The sequence below is a fragment of the Monodon monoceros genome, unplaced genomic scaffold (genome assembly GCF_005190385.1).
Source record: "Monodon monoceros isolate NGI ecotype Baffin Bay Population unplaced genomic scaffold, NGI_Narwhal_1 Super_Scaffold_3, whole genome shotgun sequence".
Lineage (NCBI taxonomy): Eukaryota > Metazoa > Chordata > Mammalia > Artiodactyla > Monodontidae > Monodon > Monodon monoceros.
In genome coordinates, this window is record NW_021703780.1 from 55,108,275 (window position 1) to 55,128,261 (window position 19,987).

The 19,987-nt window shown below is 45.9% G+C and overlaps 1 protein-coding gene across 1 annotated transcript in view; it reads left to right on the top strand.

Annotated features, from left to right (window-relative positions):
* Positions 1-19,987, top strand: part of ITGA9 (integrin subunit alpha 9) — a 348,367-nt gene that overhangs the window by 260,322 nt on the left and 68,058 nt on the right. Inside the window, exons 19-20 of the mRNA XM_029244105.1 lie at positions 10,020-10,106; positions 13,494-13,573. Coding sequence (XP_029099938.1) covers positions 10,020-10,106; positions 13,494-13,573 — 167 coding nt within the window. The remainder of the gene's footprint in view (positions 1-10,019; positions 10,107-13,493; positions 13,574-19,987) is intronic.

Consider the following 19,987-nt stretch of genomic DNA (forward strand, 5'->3'; position numbering starts at 1 on the left):
TAGTCTCATAGCGTTGTAGTCAGAAAAGATACTTGATACGATTTCCATTTTCTTAAATTTACCAAGGCTTGATTTGTGACCCAAGATATGATCTATCCAGAGAATGTTCCATGAGCACTTGAGAAGAAAGTGTATTCTGTTGTTTTTGGATGGAATGTCCTATAAATATCATTTAAATTCATCTTGTTTAATGTATCACTTAAAGCTTTTGTTTCCTTATTTATTTTCATTTTGGATTACCTGCCCATTTGTGAAAGTGGGGTGTTAAAATTCCCTACTTTTTTTGTGTTACTGTTGATTTCCCCTTTTATGGCTGTTAGCATTTGCCTTAAGTATTGAGGTGCTCCTATGTTGGGTGCATAAATATTTACAATTGTCATATCTTCTTCTTGGATTGGTCCCTTGATCATTGTGTAGTGTCCTTCTTTGTCTCTTGTAATAGTCTTTATTTTAAAGTCTATTTTGTCTGATATGAGAATTGCTACTCCAGCTTTCTTTTGATTTCCATTTGCATGGAACAACTTTTTCCATCGCCTCACTTTCAGTCTGTATGTTTCCCTAGGTCTGAACTGGGTCTCCTGTAGACAGCATATATACAGGTCTTGTTTTTGTATCCATTCAGCCAGTCTGTGTCTTTTGGTTGGAGCATTTAATCCATTTAAATTTGAGGTAGTTATCGATATGTATGTTCCTGTTACCATTTTCTTAATTGTTTTGGGTTTGTTATTGTAGGTCTTTTCCTTCTCTTGTGTTTCCTGCCTAGAGAAGTTCCTTTAGGAATTGTTGTAAAGCTGGTTTGTTGGTGCTGAATTCTCTTAACTTCTGCTTGTCTGTAAAGGTTTTAATTTCTCCATCAAATCTGAATGAGATCCTTGATGGGTAAAGTAATCTTGGTTGTAGGTTTTTCTCTTTCATCACTTTAAATATGTCCTGCCACTCCCTTCTGGCTTGCAGAATTTCTGCTGAAGGATCAGCTGTTAACCTTATGGGGATTCCCTTGTGTGTTATTTTTTGCTTTTCCGTTGCTGCTTTTAATATTTTTTCTTTGTATTTAATTTTTGATAGTTTGATTAATATGTGTCTTGGCGTGTTTCTTCTTGAATTTATCCTGTATGGGACTCTCTGTCCTTCCTGGACTTAACTATTTCCTTTCCCATATTAGGAAATTTCCAACTATAATCTCTTCAAATATTTTCTCAGTCCCTTTCTTTTTCTCTTCTTCTTCTGGTATCCCTGTAATTCGAATGTTGGTGCGTTTAATGTTGTCCCAGAGGTCTCTGAGACTGTCCTCAGTTCTTTTCATTCTTTTTTCTTTATTCTGCTCTGCAGTAGTTATTTTCAGTATTTTATCTTACAGGTCACTTATCCATTCTTCTGCCTCGGTTATTCTGCTATTAATCCCTTCTAGAGTATTTTAAATTTCATTTATTGTGTTTTTCATCATTCCTTGTTTCCTCTTTACTTCTTGTAGGGCCTTGATAAATGTTTCTTGCATTTTCTCCATTCTATTTCCAAGATTTTGATCATCTTTACTATCATTCTGAATTCTTTTTCGGGTAGACTGCCTATTTCCCCTTCATTTGTTAGGTCTGGTGGGATTTTGCCTTGCTCCTTCATCTACTGTGTATTTCTCTGTCTTCTCATTTTGCTTAACTTACTGTGTTTGGGATCTCCTTTCTGCAGGCTGCAGGTTCGTAATTCCCACTGTTTTTGGTGTCTGCCCCCAGTAGGTAAGGTTGGTTCAGTGGGTTGTGTAGGCTTCCTGGTGGAGGGGACTGGTGCCTGTGTTCTGGTGGATGAGGCTGGATCTTGTCTTTCTGGTGGGCAGGATCACGTCCAGTGGTGTGTTTTGGGGTGTCTGTGAACTTATTATAATTTTAGGCCGCCTCTCTGCTAATGGGTGGGGTTGTGTTCCTGTCTTGCTAGTTGTTTGGCATAGGGTGTCCAGCACTGTAGCTTGCTGGTTGTTGAATGGAGCTGGGTCTTAGCGTTGAGATGGAGATCTCTGAGAGAGCTTTCACCGTTTGATATTATATGGGGTCAGGAGGCCTCTGGTGGACCTGTGTCCTGAGCTCGGCTCTCCCACCTCAGAGGCACGGGCCTGACACCCGGCTGGAGCACCAAGGCTCTGTCAGCCACCCAGCTGGTCTTGCTAAAGCCTGGCCGCCTGCAGCAGCCTGACCAATGGAATATTCAAATTGGAAATGTTGCCTTAGCACTGGATGTTGGAGGAGATCTCCATCGCTCCTTACCAGAAATAAAGAAGGATGGACAGCTCCAGCCTGAGAGGCTTGTCTGCTCACCCGCTGGGGTGAATAGGGGCTGGGATGGTGGGTTTATTTTTATTTATTTGTTTGTTTAGATTCTTTAGTTTTCCTGCCATCCCAAAGGGGGCAGTCATCAGCATTTATGGAAGTGTTTTGATTTGTCTTCATGTTGGGAAAATACATGATTAGGGGTTGATGTAATGCACAGGAGGAGCATGTTACAGGAATAAGCTTATTCAAGTCATTTCTGATTTGTGTTGGTTTTTTTAAATGCAATATGATTTTTACTCATTTTAAAGCATCCGTAGCGCCAAGAGGACTGTTTGGGAGGAGCCTCCCTTGTCTCCACTTTGATAAGAAAATTGCTCCTCCTGGGACAGCTGACTTCCCACTGCCTGTGATGGGTACAGGGTTGTTCAAAGTGCACGCTCCAAATTCAGCACTCCTTAGCTTCGGAGGGGATTTTGGCTTTAACAGTTATGTGGTTCATCTGTCTCAAGCATTTGTTTTGACTCTAGCTCTTGCTTGCTTTACTTTTTTAAGCTTGGAAAGAAGAAACCCAGAATAGTCTGGGCCTTTACTTCCAAATGGGGGTTTAGACAAAAGTTTAAAAAGGCACTTGCTTTGTAGCACTTGCCTTGGAACCCCCACGTGTGCTGGTAATCACCTCTGTTCCCTCAGACTGCTGGTTGCCAGCCCCTATCCGGCAGGGCCTGTAAACCAGTGCCCCAGCCTTGCCAGGCTATCAGCCACGATTGGCATCTGTCCTGGCATCCCGTGTGCTCCAGGTTCCTTAAAGGCCACACGCTCCATTCATTGGGTTTATGCTGCCCACCTGCTCAGGCTCAGTTTCTGTGGGTTCTTCGGGGGATGGGGAAGAGGGGACCTTGTCTGTGCCTTGTTTGGGGTTCCCTGCCTCAGGCCCCCTCTGGTGCATTCTTACATTGGCAGCTGGGAAATCCTGGGCAAGTGCTATAACTTCTCTGTGTTCCAGTTTCCTCCTTGTAAAATGGGCATAAAAAGAAGAGCTACCTGGCATGTAACAAGCTATTATTGAGTAGGGGCCATCTGTGGACCCAGTCTTTACAACCATCCACCCTGGCAGGCCAGCCCCAGTCCTATAAGGCAGGTGTTATGGCTTCATTTTTCAGGTGGGAAAATGGAGGCTTGTAGAAAGGCCAGCCTGTTTGTCTAATGACCCATAGCTGTTACATATCCGAGCAAATCAATTGGGACACCGATGCCAAAGCTTATGCACTTACTGTGCTGCAAACCGTGTGCTTTTCTGCATGCTGAGGAATTCCATGGGCCCTGTCCCAAAGGATTCCCGTCTAGGAATAGCACTGTTTTTTCTGGTGAGGCTCAGGCTGACTCATCCTTGAGTGGGGCCAATAAAGTATTTCCGGGGAATAAACTCTTTCTGTTAGCTCACTGGGCCAGGTTATTGAGAACCCCTGCTCACCTTTGACTCCTCAGTTAATTAGAGAATTGGGATCAAGTGCTTCCAAAATTTCCCTGAATTCTCTATTAACTGAGTTAACACAGAGCTTATCAGCTCACGGGTCACACCTCACGTGGCTGGAAGAAAGGAAGGGGGTCTTAGATGAATACCAAACTTCAGTCAGACATAGAACATGAAGGGTCATCTCAGTTTGACAAACACAGGAGGAAGTAGCAAACGGGAAGATAAACTTCACACTCTCCCTGGAGCCCAGCATCAAGCCCTGACCAGATTTGCGGATTTGCTGCTCCCACAGGACACTGCGTTGGTGGTCAGAGCAAGTGTGGCTCCAGAATAAAGTCGAATGCTGTGTGAATGGGAAGAAGGAGCCTGAAGGCCAAGGAGGCTCACTAACTTCATGATCTGATTTCTTCCTGCCAGCCACACTGCATATTACAAGCAGGGCTGGAGCTTGGCTCCGCTGGCCAAACTCCCAGGGCCAGGACAGCCGAGGTATGTCTGGAAAAGAGAGGACCTTTGCCAAGGCAAGCATCTCCCGTGCCAGGCAGACCAGCAAATAAGCTGCCTCTTGAAGTCCCTTCATCTGAATCCCTGAAGAGCCAAGGCTTGTTGAAGTTCTAAGTGCAAACTAGGGAGCTACTGAGTGCCCGGTACTGAGAATATAGAGACGAACATGCAGAAACCAAGTAGGCTTTCATCTTGTGTTCTAAAAAAAAATGTTAATTGATGTTTTTCTGATCCTGAGTGTAATGTGTCTTAGTAAAACAAAAAATTTAGAAAATTTAAACTGAATTACTCAATCTCTGGGGAGAAACCTTGATAGCATTTTATGGAATTGGATGTGTCTGCTAGCCAAGGAAAAGTGGGACTGGGAAAATGGCCAGTTTTGTGAATCTTCTTAAAATAGGGTCCAGAATTTCATATTAAAATTTTTTCTTTAAGTTTTGATTGGGACTTTACTTGAAAAATGAAACTAAAGATTATGAAAATAAGTTTATGTTATTCTACACGTAACAGCTCTTGTAATAATAATGGTCAAGGATACTTAGACCCAAGGCAAAAGTTTATTTGCTTTATTAGCATCTTTAAAATAGCAGTGCATTAATTTCTGAAATGAAAGAAGTAACTGAGTCCTGGGTAGGCAGCTTTTGGATGTGAATATTCCTATTATAAGGTAACATTCTTTGCTTCATAGTTTGCCTTTTTTTTTTTAGGACAATCACAGAAAGGTCGTTTTTATGATGGTACATTTTTCCCAAACACTTCTCTTGATCTTTTAAATTTAAAGCCTTATCTTCTCAAGCATCTTAAAGTGTTATCATCCAAGGATAATTTTGACTTCTTCAACAGTTGTTAACTGATGTAACTCTGCCAGATCCAGACTTAATCAGAGGCTTTGAGTGGTTTGAGCAGTTTCTGAGCATCACTTTCATTGATTTCATGAAAGCCTGCACCTTTGCAACAGGTTTTAGTAGATTTGCACTGCATATGAGTTGGATAATCAGATTCTACACTGTCTGGCAATCAGGGCCAAAGGGTAGACAGTCAATTCACTGGTCCACATTCCCCATCAGCTGAGAGCTGGTAATCATAAGTCTTGCAACAGTGCTGAAGGTAAGTTCTCCAAGCTAAAGTCAGTGTAAGCAATGATTGAGGCACAGAAGGAATCAGAGCCACGGAGAAGCCTTGTCCCTAGAATCTCTCCCATGTACCTCCTGGTGGGGTACCACGTGCCTGGCGGAGGTAAAAAGCACCCTTCCCCCACTAGATCACTATTCCTGATGCTGTCTAAAGCCAGGGCACAGCTAGTTTAGCTACATCACCCCAACATTCATCTTTTAAAGGTTCCCTGAGACTTCTTTGACTACAGGATGCCTGCCTGACTATGGAGTGGGGGTGGAGGTGGGCAGGGGTGGTACCTAGCTCCATAGTGACCCTGTTTTTTAAGGTTATGCCCCAGGCAGGATCTAAAACCAGAGCAAAGGGGGTGCTGATACTGCTTTGAGATTAAGTGCTCCCTGATGGGGTCAGCTATGCTGACTTTATAACCAGTAGTTAGAAAGTTTTCCCTTGGGTTAGTATGGATTTGAACAACATTCGTTAGCATGTGAGGGTTCCCCTCCCATTGCCTCTCCCCACCTGGGAACAAATGCCCAGTACTTTCCAGAAGCTCTCAGTGCCAGCAGCCTCATCTATAAAGAGTATTGTCTGAAGTCAGGTTCACCGGAGAAGAACCTGAGATGGGGATTCCTGGGCAAATGATTTACTGCAGAAATGCTCTTGGAAGAAAAGGAGTGAAGGGAACAGAATGGGGCAGAAGACAGAGGCAAACAGGGATGTGCTCTCAGCCTAACCCCACGGGGGCTCTGGAACATGAGTTGCCCAGCACAGCTGGTCTCATCTTGAGGCAAAGGGGCAGCCTTTTGCACCCATGTCAATCATAGGCTGCAGAGGAAGGGTGTTATAACCTCCCAGGCAAAGCAGCTCTCATTCAGCCAGGGACTGGAAGTCATCTAGTAAAGGGGTTCTGGGTGCAGATCTTGTGCCGTCCACACCAGCAGTCACAGTGTTTGCTGAGGCCCATGCTCTGGGGGCCTCTTTGCCTCATAGCTGCAGTGAAGGGTGGAAAACGGAATTAAAGCCTTTCAGTCAAGGGGACTTACATAGCCATGGGAGGGCTGTTCTGGTGCTGACAGGCGCAGAAGGGTGATCCATGACATTCTTCTCTGTTGCAGCGTCCGGGAGCGCGTGAGTCATGACCATACACTGAGCGCTTTCATTCCTACAGATGTCTTTGGTTTTCACTCTTTTTGCTTGTCCCCCACCCCAAGATCCAACCGGAATTCTGTCATTTCTATTAGACTGAGTAGGGTGGAAGAGAGATGTGGAATAATGCGATAAATGCTGGTTTAAATGTTATTTCCTCGCATTTTGGAATTAACAAAAATAAGGTAGTTCAGCAGTTCTCAGACAATCAAAAGCAGTCTTAGATAAAAGCTGAGTAAACGGAGGTCCCCTCAATTTCCAGAGTAAATTTTTAAAGCCTAGTGAGTCCTTCACATCCATGTAAAACCTGAAGAAGTCTTTGGGGTGATAAATCTTTGAGAACGGATAGACCTTTGACTTAAATTGAAAACCTCTGTCCTGGTTTGAAAGGGATTTCCAGTGAGATATTGAGCTTTGGAACTGGGTTGAGTAATATAATTTATGTATATCCTGGGATGCTCTTGAGAGTAATTACACCAGGACAACAGACATAAACCAAGACCGTCCCAGGGAGTTAAGGTCACCTAGGCTTGAGCTCGCTGCCTCTAATGCCCACAGGCCAGTTAGCTAGGATTTAGAGTAGCTTGTACTTGGGCCAATTGTGGATATTGCTTCTTGGATGAGGAATTATAAGGAAGAGGATGGTGACAAGAGGCCACCAACAGTGAATCATTAGGACCAATCTTTGGGCCATGCAGTTCGTGAGACAGCATTTGAGAAATCATTCACTGGTTTTCCTTATTGAGATTGCCGCTGCATGTTCTCGAGATTCCAAGAGCAGCCCCTCACACTGCCCTGTAAATGTCTGTTTCTCTGCTGGAAGATGTCCCCCTTCTAAGCTGTGAGCTCTTCAAGGACAGGGACTAATGTCGTTCAGATCTGTGTCCTCAGTGCTGATCGTGGGAGGTGATGTGATGACTCAGCCACTCAATGGATGCTCAGGGTCCGTTCCAAGTCCTGTGCCATGCCCATATTAGATATGCAAACTTACCTACCACCCACGAGTGTTTGGGGCAAGATGGGTGAAGGAAACCTTGGAAGAAGGGCTGAGGAAAGGTGTTCCTGACAGTGGGAACAACTAGGCAAAAGTGTGGAAAGTGTGGAAATGAGACCAAGTAAGGGATATTTGTAGAATAGTGACATATGTGCTCAGAGAGGTAGGGGCCAAATGGATGCCAGTGTTAACATTTTGAGCTTTTATTATGTTCATAATGGAGAGAGGCATTTTAAGAAGATTCCTCAAGCAGCCTGTAGAATGGACGAAAAAAAAGGCAAACTCATAGCAGTGGCTCCCAAAGCATTGCACAGTGGAACACTTACTGTATCACCTACCATGAATTGAAAATGCTTATCTCAGGCCCCACAATCTCAGAGTATACTCAGACCACTGGGGCGTGGCCTGGGAATCTGTATTTTTTTAAGGCGATCCCAAACCAATTTTAATGCAGGAGGTCCCAAGCCCACCTGAGGGATGCTGACTAAGGTCACGGAGAACAGTTAGAAAACTTAACAGTTACTGAGATCAATTATCCCCATTAGATATCTAGATTGGATGCTGAAAGATAAGCTACAGTTCCCTTTTATATTTATATATCTCCTATGTTTTATTTCCTTGTATTTCGGGTTGTTCGTGTTGCTGTTGCTTTGTTGCTATTTTCTAAATAAAGTTTTATTGATGTTTAGAAAACAGACAAAAGTACACAAATCATTAGGTGCCCAGCTCAGTGAATTTTCACAATGATCACACCTGAGAACATCCCCAGCACCCCGAGAACTCCCTTCCACTTGCCACCCGTCAATTATTATCTTGACTTCTATTCCCACAGATGAGTTATTTGTTTTTTGTCATTTCTACTTTTTGTGTTTGATATTGTTCATAATAGTGTAACAGTATATGTGTATAACATGTAACTAAGTAGGTATGTTGTGGTAAGTCCTCACATTTTTTTTTTTTCTGATTAGACACACAACTTAAACTTTTTTTATTTCACCCATCTACCTGGAAGTGTGGGTCTGGGCTGAGGTGCAGGTCTTGGAAATTGGAGGAGGGAGCATGGGTGACATTTCAGAGCCAGAATCCACACAGGTTGGTTCCTTTTGGCTGCCGTTGTGTGTTGCAGAGTTGCCAAGGCCCTTGAGAAGATCAGGTCCTTGGTAGGGGAAGGAGGTAGGTTTTAGAGTCAGTCAAGAATGACCTTGGGGGCTTCCCTGGTGGCGCAGTGGTTGAGAGTCCGCCTGCCAATGCAGGGGACATGGGTTCGTGCCCCGGTTTGGGAAGATCCCACATGCCGTGGAGCGGCTAGGCCTGTGAGCCATGGCCGCTGAGCCTGCGCGTCCGGAGCCTGTGCTCCGCAACGGGAGAGGTCACAACAGTGAGAGGCCGGCGTACCGCAAAAAAAAAAAAAAAAAAAAAAAAGAACGACCTTGAGGAAGTCACATGACCTCATTGAACTCCAGCACCCCAGCTTCTAGACATTCAGCCAGTGCTAGTTCTGTTCTGTGCCTTCTCCTTTTCCCATATCTGCAAACATTCTGTCTCCCCTCAGAAGTCTTGATTTGGTCTCAGTGACTCGGAGAGGCCCTGTGTGTTATGAAGAGCCTCCTGCTTTTCTTTGACTTTGGTTGTAAACTATGTGTGCAGGTGGTAAGATGGCAGCTCCCCACGGCCCCTTTCCTGGTTTTCTCGTGCCTGTCTGTAGAGTCCAGCCCAGGCCAGCTATGCTGGGAACCCTCTCCTTGCCCTTGCACCCACCCCCACCCTGGGAAGGCTTGCTGAGGGTGCAGCTCAGCCCTCATTGCTTCATGCTGTAGAAAGAATCCCTGTGTTTTCCTTGGTGCGATTTTCTTAGCGTTTATTTTTCCTCAACTAGTAAGGTTTTGAAAGGCAAGATTAGGGTGTGAGCCAGAAAGGCGATTTGCATGCCTTTTAATGCAAACCTAAGGAGGCATCCAGCTCACGTGTGGGCTGTCCCGTTTCTCCAGGAGAGCACTAGGGATCAGAGCCAAAGGGTTGATTAAGAATGAAGAGTGTTCTTACTAATAAGAACCTGCTGTATAAAAAAAACAAAATAAAATACAAAAAAAAAAATAATTGCTTTAAAAAAAAATCACATTTTTAACTGTTTTTATCCCTACATCTTCCAAACTTTTTGACCCCAAAACCCTTTTTTAAAATGTAATACCCACAGAACTAATGTTTTACAGAACACAGTTAGGGAAACTCTGATATACAATAACAAACATGATAAAGAAAAAAAAAGAATGAAGAGTGGTTTTGTCCTCTGCACTGTCTTCCCAGAGAACCTCTGGCAAGTGTGGCGGCGCGGTGAGTGGGCAGTCAGAGGAGGATGGGGACTTGGCCTGTCAGAGGCTCCTCATTCCAGCACAGCCAACAGTGGCTGTTGTCTGAGAACTTCCCTATAGCAGGACCATGTCTGCTGAAGCCTGGATTTGCCTCCCTGGGGCTCCTCCACACACTTGTCCTGGTGTAGCCAGCCCATCTGTTGGTACTTTTTGTCTTTCAGGAGGAAATGGGCATTTCCTGTGAACTGCTGGAATCGGACTTCCTCAAATGCAGTGTGGGATTCCCTTTCATGAGGTCGAAGTCGAAGGTAAGGGGCAGGGACGGGGCACTTCCTTGGCAGCACCCCCGGCCCTTCCCACCAGCCACTCATTCTGCAACTGCCTCCCCGAGGTTTCATCCACACCCCACTGCAGCAGCGTGGCCAGCAAAGCCCTGCCTGGGCACAGCCAGCCCTGTCCATAGCCATCTCCAAGTCTGTTCCGGGGCGCCGTGGACATGTGGTCCTTCCCCTTGATCCATGTGACATACCACAGATGTGAGACACATGCCACGGCCTTTGTACTTTGTCAAGCACCATCTGGTTAGCCTCTTAACATTTTATTTTCTGGGACATCCCATGCCACTTTGAGTCCCTGGGACAACATAGGAGAAGATGTGGTCTGGGCTAGTGATCTACAGTCCTGGCTGTCGCCCCCCGGGAACTCACAATTTTTGAAGAGACCTCTTAAAATATAAATAATTGTATTGCACTTCATTTTTTCAGAAAAGTACAAGAAAGTACAGTCACTTTGGTATTTATAAGGAGCCAAATTTTCTAAGCTCAAACAATAATATGGTTTAGCATATTCGGAGATTCATGGAACATTCTAGTATGTGTCATCATTATAAAGAGATGCAAAGACGTAGGAGATATGATTTTTGGAGGTAAAACTAGACTCTAAAAGACCAGTTCTGCCTTTTTAAATGGAAGCTGTTTTCCCTGCTATGATTTGAAGGAAATTTTATATTCCTTTGTCTACCTTTTTTCCCTTCCTAAAAAAAAAAAAGAAAGTTTAATCCTTTTATCCTGCCTATGTCATAGAATTGGATCATTTTAATCTCTAAGGCTTTTTGGTCTCAGTATATAGGAGCTGTTTTGCAAAGCAATTGTGAGAATATTCTAGTAAGGAAGATTTGCTCATTTCTTAGCAAATCACTTGAATCCCTCCGCCTCATTGAATGTACCTGCTCCAAACTGTGGTGGCTCTTATATCTGTGATTCCTCAGCCTTTTTTCTGGCTCTGATCCTCATTCTGTCCACATTCATCCCAGGAGAAGGGAAGCCCCAAGTGGTGGCTGCCCTCAGAAAAGCTGGCAGAATATGGGCCAAGTCCTATGAGATTCCAGGTGGGGTGAGGATGCAGGAGGAGGACCCTGAATGCTGGGCATCATTGCCTGTAGTAAAATATGGCACTCACATGCACACACACACACACACACACACATACACACACACACACACACATTTTATTGAAATCTTTTGAGCAACAGGAAATAGACTTAATTGAAACACTTTAAAAGTAGCCATTTTGGGCTTCCCTGGTGGCGCAGTGGTTGAGAGTCTGCCTGCCGTTGCAGGGGACACGGGTTCATGCCCCCGTCCGGGAAGATCCCACATGCCGCGGAGCGGCTGGGCCCATGAGCCATGGCCGCTGAGCCTGCGCGTCCGGAGCCTGTGCTCCGCAACGGGAGAGGCCACAGCAGTGAGAGGCCCACGTACCGAAAAAAAAAAAAAGTAGACATTTTGTTGTAAAATCCAGCCTCCTTCCCTCAAACCTAAGGTGCGTCTTGCTAGTTTTAAAGATATTTTAAAAGGAAAACTTATTGCAGATGGATCCAGGATCACTTCCCATAAAGAGAAAGTGAATAAATGAATACAATGAAAATAAAGTAATCTTGACTTCTGGGGCCTTAAATTTTGTTAAAATTCATTCTCTCTCAAAATAGTCACAGAGCCAACAGAAGTATGGATGTTGGATTTTTTTTCCAGCTTGGTAATGTCACTGCCTTCCTCCACATGCAGAAGTGAAGGCCTGTAGCAAGGCTGGTCCTGGAGGCAGGGCTCTGGGGGTGAGTCCCTGGAGAAAGCCCCAGAAGCGACCCAGCAGGGATGGGGCTCCCTCTATCCACAACCCAGCTTGTCCTCCCCTGCCCTCAGACCCTGTGGGTCATCAGGCTCCAGACCACCTGCTAAGCCTCGTGACCACACTATCTGCTTACTTCGCTGGCCGTATGTTTCTGTCTTTCATGACCAGCCTGCCCGGTGCCTGACCGTCTGTTCTCCCAGGCCTCTGGCTCTCATTTTGGCTTTGTGCCCAAATCTTCTGCTTCTTACCTCACTTTGATCTTTAGAGGGTTTAATTCAGATCTCCTGCCAGTTCAGACTCTCTGCTGCAATGAGACCCTTGACTTTCCCTTCCTTTGGTTCCTCCAGCTCTGTTTCCTATCCTGTCTCCATGCCCCACCCTCACTGTAAGCTGACAGGTCTCACTGCAACAGAAATTTCTGTCTAGAAAGGGATGTTCAGCATCCACTCTAGTTGATGGTCCAAAGTCATGATCCAGTGTTAATTACTTTCAGGTAGCATTCAGTTCAGTAGAATCCAGTGTTACAAAGTTAGACCATTGCCTAGAATTCTTCATAAAGGAACGAAATGATGTCATAAAGGAACAAATATTTAGATATTAAATAAGTCATAGACTCTCAGAACTTGATGGAATTTAAGGATCATTTTGTCCACCCTCTTCTTTTTTATTGAAAAGCAAAGAGATCGAGTATCTTGGCCAAGATCACATAGTTTGTGGTAGGGCCTGGCTCTATAAGCCCTGCCCAAGGGGTCCTTCCTGATTCCTATACTTGCCCAGTGTGTATATGGTGAAAACCATTTGCTTGGAGCAGTGTTCCCCGAATCACAGGGTGCCCACCACTGGGAGTACCTGAGATGATTTTGGGTGGCTCATGAGATGATTTTAGGTGATACATGGACATAGCACTAAACCATGTGGACTCTAACAGAAATTTATTACCTTTTCAACACTCTTTCAATCCTAACTTTTTGTGGGAGAAATTCTCCGGTAGCTCTACAATATCTCTAACACCTCCCTATCAGTCGTTAATCTCCCTTTTATCAAAATAGAGCAGACCTTAGGCCCAGAGCCTTCAGCAGGCAACAGAATTCAACATCCCTTTGTTTCCATTATGTTTATTTTTATGATGATCTCCTCTTTATGGCAAGTGATCCTGGATTCCCATCTGTGATAGTGATATAAATTCTTCTCTTTAAAATAGTCTTTAAACAGCAAGAGTGAGGCAATAAAAATACAAAGTACATATCACAGGTGGTATGATAAGCAGATGTGGCAAAAACTGGGATGATGGTGTGTGAGTGAAATTTAGGAAGTCCTGGTTTAAGAGTTCAAGCGTATCGCTTCCTAACGAAAACCTCAGTTGCTGAAAAGAACAGCGTGCCTCTCGCCAGAGTGGGCTCTGGGTTTTATTGCTAAAGTTGTATCTCTGGCCTGACCGTCAGAGAGGAGTGCACACAGAATAAAGCTTGCCGTGCAAATGAGCACCCAGAGGTCATAAACTGCAGAAGATTGTAGTGTTTAAGTTTGGAATGCTGGCTGATGCCAAATGTCACTTTCTTTTCCCATAGTATGAATTCAGCGTGATCTTTGATACAAGCCACCTGTCTGGGGAAGAGGAAGTTCTTAGCTTCATCGTTACTGCTCAGAGGTAAGGGGGATTTAAATTTTTTCCAAAGATGAAATATTTATGGGACCAAGAAAGGTCATGCCCTGGTCATGCTTTGATGATGATGCCCAAAACACCGAGGAGGAAGGAACCGCTCAGTGATAAAGCCCCAAACCGCTGCATAGAATCGGGTCTCTCAAGGATGGTGCTTGTCTAGTTCCGCTTGTGCAGACACCAGCTCAGAGAGAGCTGGGAAGGACTAGGGGTTCATCCAGTCAGAGGTAAATGATTTTACAGCTGAGGAGAGACAGGCCTGGAGAGGTCAGGATTCCAGCCCAAGCTTATGTGGTTGGTTAGTTCACAAGTGTCCTCTGTGGTCGTTGGCTTCTCATGGATGTACCCCAGCATCCCTTGATGCGAGGACAGGGCACCTGCAGCCTGAGGGCCCGGCCAAGCCTGTTGGTGGAGGCCCCCAAGAGATGGTCCTCAAGAGAGGGCTTGTCCTAGGAGCTGAGTGGACAGATAGGGAAGGGGACAGTGCAGTAGTGATGTCTTCCCTCAGGACTGTGCTCCTGCCTCTCTCTCTCCAGTATAGCCAAGGGTGCTTGAGAGAGACTCTGGGGTCATGAGCTGCCTCCACAAGCCAGAATCCACAGGTGCATTGAAGTACCATCTGGGTAGCCCTTGGCCGATAGCTGGGCTGGAAGGAGAGGTACTTAGGTGGGTGAATAGGGAGATACAAGCTTTGACTGTATAGGTTGGATACCCAAGGCAACCTTTTTATTTGAATTTTTATTTGGAAATGATTTTAAACTTAACAGAAATGTTGCAAAGAATAGTGCAAGGAACTCCTGTATACCCTTTACCCAGATTCACTCAGTCTTGACGCTCTGCCTCATTTATTTTATCATTCTCTTTCTATGTATGATTTTTTCCACTTAACCATCTGAAAGTAAGTTGCAGACATCATGCCTCTTTACCCATAAGTATCTCCATGTGTTTCCTAAGAATGAGGCCATTCTCTAAAATAACCCCAGTATAGTTATAAAATTCAGGAAAATTAACGCTGATACAATGCTATTATCTAATCTCTAGTCCATGTTCCAGTTTTCCCAAAAATGACTTTGTAGCCACTTTTTTACTGGTCCAGAGTCTGATAAAGGATCAGGCATTCAGTTATCATGTCTCATCTCTAGTTGCCTTAATCTCCAAGACAAACTTTCATGCCAAGGGATTTGAGTCTATCCCAGAGGTGGTCTGGAGATCTGAACCCAAACACTGTGAAGCCCAAGGTCAGGCAAGATCCACAGAAAAAAAGGTGAGATAACAAAATCAGGAACCTCATGGCTAATGGAGGCCGGGAAAATGGAAGGCCAGACGCTAGATGAGCAGACCATGAAACCAGGGGCTGCAGGTCAACCAGAGAAAGGCGATTGTGCAGCCACAGGTTAGCATGCGGCCAAGACTGGAGACCCACTGAATCCGGGGTGCAGAGCGAGGCAAGGGGCTAAGCGTTGTAAAACTAAGGCCCCCACCCACATGGTCACCTCTGAAATGAGGGTGCTCAACCCAAGACTTCCTCCAAGGAGGACTGCACCCTCGGGCACTGAGAAGGAGCTCCTGGCCCCACATTCTGAAAGAGGAGGTCATCTCCCGGACTTTTCAGATGCGCCCCATCGTTCAAGATAACAGGTGCCGGCTCAGCCATCTATCTGACCCCCAGGTAGAGCAAGGGGTCCGGCTCTGGATCACTCCTCTCAACCGCATTCATGTCCATCAAGTGTAAAGCACTGAGCAGAAGCTGAGAGGGAGCAGGGATGAATGAATGAGAGAGAGTCTTCCATCTCAAACCTCATCAAGACAGGGTCAGTCTAGAGACAGAGGCAGACACAGCTCAGTGCAGGAAGTAGGGCAGAACAGCCCAGGGCAGGCACTGTCCCTCACTCATTCTACAAACCTTTGAGCACTTACTACAACCAGCCACTGTGTGAGACAAGGGCAGATACAGCAGGGACCAAAGTTGGTAAAAGCCCTTCTCTTGGGCTCCTGTAGTTGCTTCAAGCCTCAAAGCAAATGCACAAATCCATAATCAAAGTGTCTCCTGTCCCATGAAATAATCAAAACTTGATTTCAAGTTAAGGCTTCCCCCCTTCTGCCAGGGCAAGGCTGCAGGAGGGAAGCCTTTCTCCGGGAATAGTCTTTCTCCGGGAATAGTCTAGCTTTCCTGCAGTGGTGCTTCTACTGGCCCTTTCCCCCTTTTCCTGAGAGCCCCCCAGGTTGTGAGAGGTAAAAGGCAAACAGGAAAGGTCTTTCTTACCAGGCACTGCTGCAGGCACTCACTCAGTCTGGGTATGCAGAGCTGGCTCCTCCCCTTTGGGGACCCCCTCCGCCCTCCCACTACTGGGGAGGCTCACTTGTGCTTCCTCCCTCACCACATCTTCCAACCTCAGCCTCTAGGCGGCCAAAGATGCCTTCAGTTCCTGCTGCCCAGACTGTGCCCTGGGACAGGACCAAAGGTGACCCTACCCTGGCTCTTGCTTGTAGATCCCACTCAGGAATCTTTGCCCTGACAGTCTCTGGAAAGGCAGGTGATCCTTGTGGAGTCAGGAGGGGAAAGCCAGCAGCCCCCTCCCCTTACATCTCCTGGGCCTGCATCTGACTGTCCTGATCAAGGTCCCCTGAAGCTTAACTTAAAAGGCAGTCACCCTCCCCTGACCACAAACCATTTTCTCCAAAATCTGTCTCCAAGAATCCTCCTTTCCCGACTCTGTTACATCCTTGACATTATAGTTTGGGTTGTTGCCACCAGACATAGTAAATCCTGGTTTAGTGCTTTCCTCTGAATTTTGGCATCAATTATGCCTCAGCCAAAACTTACATTTTAACACCCTATCGTACTCACCCCAGCCTGAGTGATTCTTGAATTTTCACAAAAACACCGATTCGTCAAAGGTTAGACTAAGATTCTTCCCAAGTGCTGAATCTTTCAGCATCACCCTTGGTCCGTTCTTGCCTCTTACTAATTAATGGCTTTGCCCCCAAAGCCTGAAGTCACTGGGCATTTGGGAGGTTCAGGTCAGGCCCCAACAAATACAACCCAACAGTAGACAGCAGCAGGACTGGTGGGGCAAACACTCAACGAGGCTTTGTTTTATTTTTTCACTGGAGTCCTTCCTCAGTCTCAATGTTATTTAAAACTCAAAGAATTAAGATTAATTTTCCTTTGGGAACCACTGTGAAGCTGGAAGTGTACATTTTCAGAGCCCTTCAATCCACCACCACTGTAGCATATTTTTGCATTTAATGCTGCTTTCTCTATTTTTTTTTTTTTAGCATTTTTCTTAATATCTTAGAAAATGTTCTTTCTCCTAAAAATGAGAGCACAGCACGTCACAGTGGTTGTTTGACCCTCTTTACCTTGTGTTGTCATATCCAGCCTCCACTCCAAAGGCGATGACTTTCTGGCCTTTAGTTCAGCACTAGTGGGACTTAACAAACACTAATTATATCCTACATATTTGCAATAGGACATGCAAACCAGATGGAAATAAGAACCACAGTGAATGTTAAAATACAGCCCAGCAATCCCCCAACTCCTGCACAACTTTCCAGTGCAGCATGGCTCCCGCTGTCTGTCAGGGTAGCATTGCCACAGGAATAATAGCATTTCAACACAGATGACAATTGTCTGAGCTTGCCAGCTTTGAAATCATGCAAGACGTAATTATTTTTTATTCACACTATTTTCAATATCACATCATTCACGTTTACAATAAAGCATGGCTGTGATCTAATAGAAACGCAAAGCATAGAGAAGGTAGACTTTGTTCCCACTGCCAGAATCCCGAAGGGCTTCACTGGGGAGGTGGCATTTACACAGAGGAGTCTGGTTTTGGGCTGAAGAAGCTTAGGCACAGTGGTGAGGATGTGCATGGCACAGCCTACTCTGTCACACCCATGTGACTGGTGGGCATTGAAGTGCATTGGGGATTCCTGACCATCTCAGAGGAAGGGTGGGGGACATACAAGGGCAGTAGAAGGAAGATGAGGCTGAAAGAGGAGATTGGGCTGGTCCACGGAAGCCCTTGAAAGCCTCACCTGCATTCCCCAGGCAGTGGGGAGCCACTGAAAGTTTCTGAAGAGGGGAGTGATACAATGCAATGGCTTGCCCACAGAGCACAAGACTGTTGGATTTAATAAGGGGGGCAGATGCTTATTCCAACCTGAAAATTCTCATTCTCCTGCTGTTTCTAGAAACCACAGAAAACTCGCCATTGTTGGGCAGATCTATCAGTGTGCTGTCTGGGTCTCTCAACACCTGGAGCAGCTGATATGCATGGGAAGGAACATTTGGGCAGGAAATATGACATGGAAGAGACTTTCCCTTGTCAAAAAGAGGAAACTCCACCTACTTCCCAATCCCATTTAGGGCTAATCAGAGGTGTCAGAGAAGGGGAGCAAACAACACAATGGCAGAAACTTTATCTACTAGAATCTCATGTCCATAGACCAGTGGTGTTCTGATCTTAGGTGCCCGTTGGAATCACCTGGGAGCCTTAAAAACTACCGATGCCTGGTCCACCCTACAGGGACCCTGATCTGATTTGTCTGGGGTGAGATCTGGGCGTTGGGATGTTTTTTAAAGGTCCATCAGATGATTACTCTGTAGAGTCCCTTACTCTATACTGGGCACATTTCCACTCAGCACACATCTGTTAAGCACCTACTATTTGCCAGATGCAGTGCTGGGCATATAAGAAAACGCTAATAACTTAATTAAAGAACATCCCTTTATGTACATTAATGTTTCTATATAGCATTAGGGAACACCTAGTACTGGTCGCTTAAATAATTAAATATCAGAATCTTCTAATTTCTTGAACCACAGATGTTTAGGAAGCTGTGTTATCTATTAAACTTGCAGCAGAATATTTCAGGCACCCATTTCTCTGCAGACTTTGGTGAAAATCTGGTCTTACTGTCCCAGAGGGCACCCACAGCACTTGATTCCCTACTGTGACGGAAAGATCCTTAAAGCTCCTTATCTTGAAAGCCACCAATCGTCCTTTTCTTCCCGTCCCCACCCTTTGAAGATCTCTTGCCTACTTGTGGATTTAGGAGGACAGTAAGTTGAGACTAAACAGTTTCTCAAGAGCTCCTGTCTCAGCAGCCTGGCTCTGCAGACCATGGGAATTATCCCAAGTCACAAGCTTGCAGAATAACTGGGGGCCTTTTGATGTTCAGCCTCTTTATCTCAACTTTGCAACTTCACTCAGTCTGGAGCAGTCACCCGATGACAGATGAGACTGTTGGGCCAGAGCTGCCAGCGGCCACAGGTGGCTGGACAAATGGCAGGGCACGGGGTGGCGCTTCCATCAGGAACCAATTGCTCAGACCTGGCCGGATGCTGGGTGAGGGGAGGGAGCAGGCCCGGGCGTTGCCATCCTCCCATCCATTCAGGAGTCACCTCTGGTTTGCCCTGAGCAGTGATTGTACAGCTTTTATTGTCCCCTCTGGGAAAGGAAGGGCAAGGAAGTGAGGCCAGGTGGGCACCTGATCCTGCTGCTTCTGTAAACCGTGATGGATTCACCCCATATGCGGAAGACAGATGAGGAGTCAGGGGTCAGAGTCACAGAGCACCATTGTTTCAGAACAATAGGAGAGAGGAGGAGAGGGGATGTGAGCTGTTGAAGTATGGTTGCATTCAGCACTCGCTGGTGAGGAGAGGAAGGCAGTGGGGGCGGAGGAAGGGCAGGGAGCCGGCAGGAACTCTGCACAGGTTCAGGGAATGATGGGTGGGGAGTGGTGCAGATGAGCTGTGTCCAATCTCAGCAGGCCTTGGGGACTCTTATGTTCCACCCCTGGAGGGTGAACTTAGCTTTCAACTGGGACCCTGTGTTCACTCTGTGTGGTAGAACCAAGTGTAGGTGCTGGGTTCAGCACCATGTACCCAGTAGCCGTGCTTTTTCCCAAGGTGGTTGCTTCCCTACAATAATGATCACAATTCATGTTTGAAATTTCATAAAGTGGTGAAGGGAAACTAGGTCTTCTTTCTCCTCCCTTTCCTCCTCCTCGTCCCTTCCTCCCCTCTTCCTTCTCCCCTCCCTCACTCCCCCAAATCTGGTATGAAGGCATCACAGTGGAAAAGCCCTGGTTTTGGAGACTGTCCTGGTTGCTGTGGGTGCTTGGGGCAAGTTACCTAATCTGTCTGAGCTGCTTCTTACCTGTCGGTGGTGGGTGAGCCCCTCCCTCCGGGGTTACTCTGAGGACCCAGCTCAGTCATGCTGAGGAGTGTGCCTGGCACATGGTAGCCCTCAACAGCATCAGCCCTCTTGTGTTCACCTTTCCAGAATGACCCTGCAAGACTCCCCACTCTGTGCTTCCTCACCCCAAGGGGAAGGCCCGTATGTGAACCTGCTGGAGCCAGAATTCCATAACAGGAACTCCCATGATATT